The 7500-nt window shown below is 50.4% G+C and overlaps 2 protein-coding genes across 4 annotated transcripts in view; one reads left to right on the forward strand and one right to left on the reverse strand.

Moving 5' to 3' along the window:
- Window positions 1-6243, reverse strand: part of LOC126574875 (ubiquitin carboxyl-terminal hydrolase 47) — a 13363-nt gene extending 7120 nt beyond the window's left edge. Inside the window, exons 1-2 of one of the 3 annotated variants that reach the window (XM_050235282.1) lie at window positions 3788-3961; window positions 1175-1470 (exon numbers count right to left, since the gene is read on the reverse strand). Coding sequence is in view for 1 of the 3 variants with exons in the window: in XM_050235280.1 (XP_050091237.1) it covers window positions 6036-6040 (5 nt within the window). In the remaining 2 variants the exon portion in view is untranslated. Of the gene's footprint in view, window positions 1-1174; window positions 1471-3787; window positions 3962-6035 lie in introns of those variants that run through there. The other 2 variants (XM_050235280.1, XM_050235281.1) reach the window with 2 other exon arrangements.
- Window positions 6244-6568: 325 nt separating this feature from the next.
- The window catches only part of LOC126573962 (dnaJ protein homolog 1-like), a 3104-nt gene continuing 2172 nt past the window's right edge, over window positions 6569-7500 (forward strand). The window contains exon 1 of the mRNA XM_050233802.1: window positions 6569-7500. This exon is cut by the window's right edge and continues 2172 nt beyond it. Within this exon, the coding sequence (XP_050089759.1) occupies window positions 6843-7500 (658 nt within the window). The 5' untranslated portion in view covers window positions 6569-6842.

Raw genomic sequence — 7500 nt, forward strand, 5'->3', positions numbered from 1 at the left:
ATGGATGCTCCACGATATGGATTCCCTCTGTCCGCCCTGCGCCCAAAACACTTGCTGACCTTTCCCGGGATCACGTGTACACGTGTGAACCAGTGAACACGTGAAAAACAAGAGGACAGAGAGAGAGAGAGCGAGAAAGTCTTTCTTTATTCATCATACTTGCTCATCGAGTATCAAAGAAGCCAAGTTTTCCTCCACTTCGCCTCGAACAAGAGCAACCAACGAAACCATCATCAATGGGGCAATGGGCGCTGAGCATTAGCCGAATGCAGCGGATTGATGGGCCCATGAACCAAATAGCAAACGGGTGACCCCGCGCCGACCTGGCCACGAATCCGGCACGTTGACCTGACGGGCACCCGCCGCAGGGCGTCAGGGGCAACGCGTTGCGTTTGTGGTGTCGCAGAGGTTTACGAGGCGCTTGCAAGCCCGCATCCTTCTCAGTTGCTGCTAGCTGCTCTGGCGTTGCCGAAGCGCCAAAGAACGCGAAGAAGCCCGCGTTCCGTTGGACGCCAGAAGTACCTTTGCTCGGAACTGTAGCGCGAGCGAAACATATCGCACGCTGGGTGGCATAAGATATGTGCGCGACGCCACCACTGGGCAACAAAACATACGAATCGGGGGCAGACGAAAGTGAGTTGAAGGATTTAAAAATAAAATTTCCCAACCGTCAAGAAGAAGCCGGTGGTCTTTAGTGCGGCAGCAGGAGCGAGACAGAGAGAAAAGCGCCAAAAATCCACACAAAATCACATACTACCACCCTGTGAGTGATAAGATGGTGAACATGAAGTAATCTGAGGTGCGAGGGAGGGGCGCTGTGTTGTTATTCTTTTTAAGACATCTTCGGTGTTTTGATTTTTGTGTTCTCTCCGCCATTCTCCTTGGTATGCCGAGCGTGGATGTTTTGGGTTGCGAAAAGCAAACGGCGCGCAGCGGCGGTGCCGACAAATTCGTAAACGCATTCTTGGCGACACACAGATAAGTGCTATTCGCTATTCGAATTAACATCGCTTCGTGGGCTACTACGTGATCAATTTGCTCGCAATTGTTCGCTTTGATCCCAAAACGAAATAGCTTGATGTTTATCTTTGTGCGAATCGATAAAGGATACACGCCAAGCCATGATTTTTAATGATTAATCCGATTTTGGTCGACGAAGCAGTTTCATACAAACCAGCAACATGATGGCGCAGCGCCGCAGGACTTCCGTTTGCTTTAAAATCCTCCCCACGGGATGGAAATGATGCAATCGATCTTTTAGAACCAAAGTCGCTACGTTCAGGCACAACCAAACACACAACTGGGGCACGCCAGAAAAAAAACACTCAACGAAACAATGCTAAAACGTCTGGTGTTTTTGTTGCAACCACGCTAACGTAATATCCGCCACCAGAACACCGGGAGAACGTGTGTTTCGCCACCTGCTTCTTGACACGACGGTGGAGAAGATTTTTTCCACCAAACACACTCCTACACAGAACGAGGGAGCGAGCGAGTTACTGCTGCTGCGCGGTACGAATATGGAGAGTGCGCGCGCTTCTTCTAAGCGCAATCGATCGCGTGTTTTCTATAGCTCGTTGCTCATATTTCCTTCTGTTTGCTATTTTGCACCGAAACACCCTACTGCCGGGGCTACTACAGTACAGTAGTAGTTTCTGAGCAAATGTTTCATCGAAGCACACATGGCGTTCAATAGCGCACTAGATGATATTCGTGTGAAACTCGTTCATTAAAGCCGCACAAGTTTTAGTTTCCACGAAACTAATCACACGAAAATGCAGAGTAACACTATGCTAAACCACCGCAGCTGCTGGCGGATATCTCTTGCGACTAACGATAAACGTCTCTCGCAACAAACACGACGCGAACCGCGACATCAACTGTTCGATTCGCGGGCCTCTACTACCTTGAATCCTCGAATCAAATCCCCGTAGTAGCCCGATCTTGAGCGGCATATCCACATCACGAGATCACGAGTGTGCGTGCGTGGTGTTTGTGTGTAATAACCGAAGCGGACCGAATTCAGCGAAAACTGAAAACTAAGCCGAGGTGACCGTGTCCCGGAATAAGCGCGGATTAGTATCTCATCAGTGCGAGAGAGAGAAAAGGAGAAAGAGCTCTCACTGGATCTGTCTGAATCCGTGAGGTTGGACTGATCTGGAACCTCCCAGATGCCCCAAAGCAGCACACAAGCAAAGGTTCGCGGATTTGGACTAAAGAGAAGTGGTGTGCGCAGGAGCACAGTGACTGCACCGAGAACCAGGATGGTGAAGATGATGGAAACCGCCGGTGGTGTCGTCGCAAATGTGTCGGCGGCATCGGGTGTTGAAGCCGAAAAATCCTCACACCGGCCTCCCGCCAAATCACCACCCCGCGTGCTTCGAGGACACATATCGCTCGCTGGTGATTCTATTTTAAGTTAAATGTGCGCAACCCACTGCGGGAGTGTCGAGTGAGAAGGTTGTAAAGTCGGAGAGAGCGATAGAGAGAGAAAGAGAGTAGTGATGCTGGCTTGCTAAGTGCGAAAAGCGGTTTAAAAATCGCACACCCTTATTTAAATGAAAAAATGAGAAACATATGCTTCCAATCCTAGTAGCTTCCGGAGCATACTGCATCGATTTGTAATCCCCGATCAACGGAAAGGATTGCAGCATTGAAATTGAAGTTGGTGCGATTCCCTGCGAACTGTTCCTGAGACTTTTGTTCAAGTTTGTACATTAGTATTCCACTATAGGTCGGGAAATGGAGGAAGAAAAACGAAACAGTGTCGCCGAAGAATGCACGGCGTAAGTTTGCACAGAATTTTAAAATGGGTGATCAAGGATTAGAAATCATCGATTGAATCGGCTAGAATTTCCATTAATGATCAAGTGACAAACGCGTTACCACTGCTCAATCTGGATACTATTAGCGCATTGCCTATGTCCGACACCTGCAATAACACCAACAAGCCAGAAAAGTGAATGAATTGTTTTTTTTCCTTACGCCCCTTAGCTCTGTCACACCCACATACATGAAACTGGGTGGACACAGGCTGTAAAGAATCACGCGGAGCATCATTTGGGCTGGGGCACAAGGAGCGCATTGCGCACCGTGATGCACAAGAGATCGCGAGCTGCACCGGCAACGATGGCAATCGCAGAAGATGCAGATAGTACGTGCTGCAGTCCTCCACTACACGTTTGTAGTATTTAGGTGTGTGCGTACGTACGTGGAAGATGGGTTAACAACTAAAATTGAAGCAAAACAGACACCAGAGCTGCTTCTGCTGCTGCTGCTGGTACTGCACACGTTCCGTCGTCGGCAATACGACGTCGAGCGTCCCGCCTCACCCTCCCAGAACGGATAAATGGGGGACTATTTTTAGAGTTTGGCGATTGGTCTACTTGTTGGTTTGCCGGGGGTTTCCATGCAGTTTGAGCACCGGCGCGCTCAAGTCGCGCGTGTGATGTGATGTTCCGGACACACATGAATCACACGCAAAACGTCGACCACGGTATTGGAAGGAATGCTCGTACGTCGTCGTCGTAGAAAGCAATCAGTCTTCCTGAAGGCGCGCGCGCACCACACATGACACCTACTACGTCAAACGGTGCAGAGATTCGTCAGCGAATGGTTTCATAATGCCAGAACAACACAACCACTTGCACCGCACCGCTTGCTGCACTGTTCTCAACGTGGAACCCGGTCACTTGGGAGCAAGTCAAAATCTCAACAACAGGGGGGGTTCAACGTACAACGTGCTTAATGCCTGCTTTGCCGCAACTAACTTGCCCATGCCACTAACCACTTAGTTCCGGAAGTGAAGAAGTAGCAGACTCTCAGTCTACTAACGTAGCAACCGTCGACGTTGGTTGCATTTGTCAGATGGAGAAGCAGGTGCGCACAGAGATCGCCAAGGCTCGGTATTATCAGAAGGATTTCCTTGGAAGGAACTACGTCGTATCGGTAACGTATCGTCGTTGGCTATGCCGGTGACGATGTACTGACTTCGGGGCGCGACAGATACGAACTAAGTTCAGTCATTGCGTACCATCGTCGTCGGAGGACACAGGACGGCATCGGTTGGTCGGTCGGTCAGTCATCCATTTGCAGAGGCGTAAGTGCTGTCGCCATGCAGTGCCATCGACAGAGACACTTGTAGGGTGTGCGTGAAAGCATACCATAGCAGAGAGCACGCAGCAGAGAGAGAGACCTCCACGATCGGCCAACCAACTGACTGAGACACCCTGTCAGGCGCCAGCGATTGTGGAAAGAAGGAAGTACGCACCCGGCGCGACCCTGCGAGGAGGCATCCATCGTGCGTCTCGTGAATGGGGAAGGAGGATAGGATATTTTTAACGCATGCAAAACATGTCTCTCAGGCCAGATCGGACGACAGATTTCCCTTACGCGACGGCACCGCGTGGTGTTGATAGGAAAACGAAAGGGAAACCTTGCCAGCCAGACTAGTGCTGCAGTTGCGGTGCGATGCGTGAATCGTCACGTTCTCGCGAGGCGCTTTGCCAGGAAGCATGGCGGAGTGACGTCGCCTACCAAAGTGCGGTAGATGAAAGGATAGCTCAACAGCGAGGCGCACGTCGAACACTCGCGTGAAGCAATAGCATTAGTTTGCTATCGGGTACACTGCAGAGTACAATTAATTTTCTTTACTGACGCAATGTCAACCACCCTATCGATCTCAGAACTTTTGGGAACTCTTTGCTTCTGTCTTGCGCTTTCTTCCTTTCCAAAAGCTGCTGATTGATGCAGTCGTCTTATCGTTGTGCTTGTTACCAAGAATTCTGAACCCCGGGCTACTGCAACATAATCCCTGTCCGAACCAGCTGCGATTCTCTTATCACTTAGGCTGTATTTTGTAATTATTGATCACTTCTGGTAATGAGAAATACGAAAACGTGAGCAGTGCATCTGACCCTAGACCACCTAGCGCTTTGAGAACTCGTTTCCATGTTCTTTTTAGTGGAATGTTTAAAAAAATCCAGCCTTATCCAGCCATCTCAGATTAACGAGAACCACAGAACACGAACGAGTTATTTTGTGTTCTGTTTGAATTTGTCAGCTTTTTCTTCGTTGCCAGCGACACAATTGAAATCATTTTGGCCAACCAGTATGCATGGCTAGATTGCAACTTATCAGGCCACACACAGCGAAAAAATAAAGACGTCAGTGGTCTTTTCGAGACGTAGTCGAGATAATTCTTTCGGCTGGGCGACGTGCCGCGCGCCGCTGTTCCAAGGGGTCTAACCGATAACGGTACCCCACCGGTCACAGTCTGCTCAATTAGCACCTCCCTCTGAACGCCTGCCGCAGGGACAAAGCAGTGTTCTCTAGCTAAAACAAAAAGAGACAAACAAAGAATTAAATTTATCTCCCAAAAACATCAATTAGATCTTCCATCGTTACGGATCGGATTTCGCAAACGGGTTGATGTGGTGTCTTGGTTCGTTCTTCGATCGGTCGCATTACGTGACACTCTAGCGGCAAACATTCCTGCATCCACTACGGTGCTTCGCAATCGGTTTGACTGCATTTCCGGGTCACGGGGTGGGCTAGAATGTTGCCCAAATCGAAACGCAGAATCGTCGTCATCTGCAATACGCCTTTTTAACTTCACTTTGACAGCAAGCCCCCAACGCATCACCCACAAACAGCAAGTAGGCGACGGCGGTGGCGGTGGAGCCCAAAAAGACGAGGTTTTCGTTCTCCTACAAAATCCACATCGGCGTTGGCCATTCCTCGTCATCTGCATTACGTGTACCCCTGCGTTGATTAACGCCACAATCTCTCGCATAACACGTCGTCACGGGTTTCTTTTTTTCTTCCAATCAGGGACCAACAACCTCTGGAATGATGTTGGGACCCCAAACGACACGTTCGTAACGCAAGCTAGCAAAACCTGCGGGCATGGCCCGGAACGGGTGCATCCTGCACTCAGGTGTCGCAGAAACGATTGATGGAAAACAGGAAAACGGGAAAATGGGAAAGGGCGGACCCAAATTCGGCAGTAACATAACCTTCTCCCGTTTGCTCACCTCATCACTTTCTTCAAGAATTCGTTTCACTTTGAGGCTAAAAACTTTACGCCTTGCTGGGCTCTTGAGGCCGAATTAGCCGTACAAACGGATTTTCTCTTGTTGGCCTCTAGGCACACACGCACCGAACAACACCCGTTAGCGAGCCGGAGTTTTCCGCCGGGATTCTTCGTTTCGCAGATCGGCACCGCACGTACGCACTTCCAAGTTTGTGTACTTCTCAGAAGACGAGGACGAAATTCCGAGAATGGCGGCGCGCGGCAATAAGGTGCGTCAAATAACCAGGTGAAGTGCTTCGCCAATTTTTGGGAAAATGGTGACAGTCAGGGTATAGATCAAAAACATCTTTCTTGACCTCGCCAGATTGTTTGAAACAACTTGGGTGCCCGAATGTCATTGAAAGTTCAAGTAGCTGCTTGACGGCTGTTCTCGTAGTTTCGCTTCTAGAAACGTCTCGAAGGGGGGTTCTGGAAGCGCCAGGCGGGGATATAAAGCTTCCGTCAACGCGCGCGAGATTCAAAATTTGTCGAGAGCGCAAGAGAAAAAGACGCGTAGAGCGTGTGAGAAGGTGCCACAAACCCAGGAACACAGTGTGTTTGTTCAGTGGAAAAATCTCGTTAATCGTTATCGCAATCGAAGTAACCTGAGTGCGCAAGTGAAAAAGTAGTGCAACGGAACAGAACGCCTTTTGGAATCTACTCGGATTGAGGCAAATTAGTAGTGAGTGCGCGTTTTGCAGCAGAAGACAGCGAGTGGAACATTCTGGAATAGAAGTTACGCGAGCGTTTGTCATACCCGACAACGGCAATGGGGAAGGATTTCTACAAAATTCTCGGCGTCCCGAAGACGGCCAGTGATGATGAGATCAAGAAGGCGTACCGGAAGCTGGCCCTGAAGTACCACCCGGACAAGAACAAGTCACCGCAGGCCGAGGAGCGATTCAAGGAGGTGGCGGAAGCGTACGAGGTGCTATCGGACAAGAAGAAGCGCGACGTGTATGACCAGTACGGCGAGGATGGTCTGAAGGGAGGAGCGGGCGGCATGGGAGGCGGCGGTGGACAGTCACAGTTCCAGTACAATTTCCACGGTGATCCGCGCGCCACCTTCGCCCAGTTCTTCGGCACAAACGATCCGTTCAGCGTGTTTTTCGGCAGCGACGGCGGCAACATCTTCCACCAGGAGATGAGCGGCGGTGGCATGATGGACGATCCGTTCGGGTTCGATGGCCGAGGTGGTGGTGTGCAGATGGGAGGATTCCCCGGTGGTGCCTTCCGGTCACAGTCATTCAACGTGCACGGATCGCCCCAGCGCAAACAGAAGCTCCAGGATCCGCCGATCGAGCACGATCTGTACGTGTCGCTCGAGGACGTGAACACGGGCTGCCAGAAGAAGATGAAGATATCGAAGATGGTGATGGGACAGGACGGTTCGGCGCGCAAGGAGGAGAAGATACTGAACATCAACG

The sequence above is a fragment of the Anopheles aquasalis genome, chromosome 3, assembly GCF_943734665.1.
Source record: "Anopheles aquasalis chromosome 3, idAnoAquaMG_Q_19, whole genome shotgun sequence".
NCBI lineage: Eukaryota > Metazoa > Arthropoda > Insecta > Diptera > Culicidae > Anopheles > Anopheles aquasalis.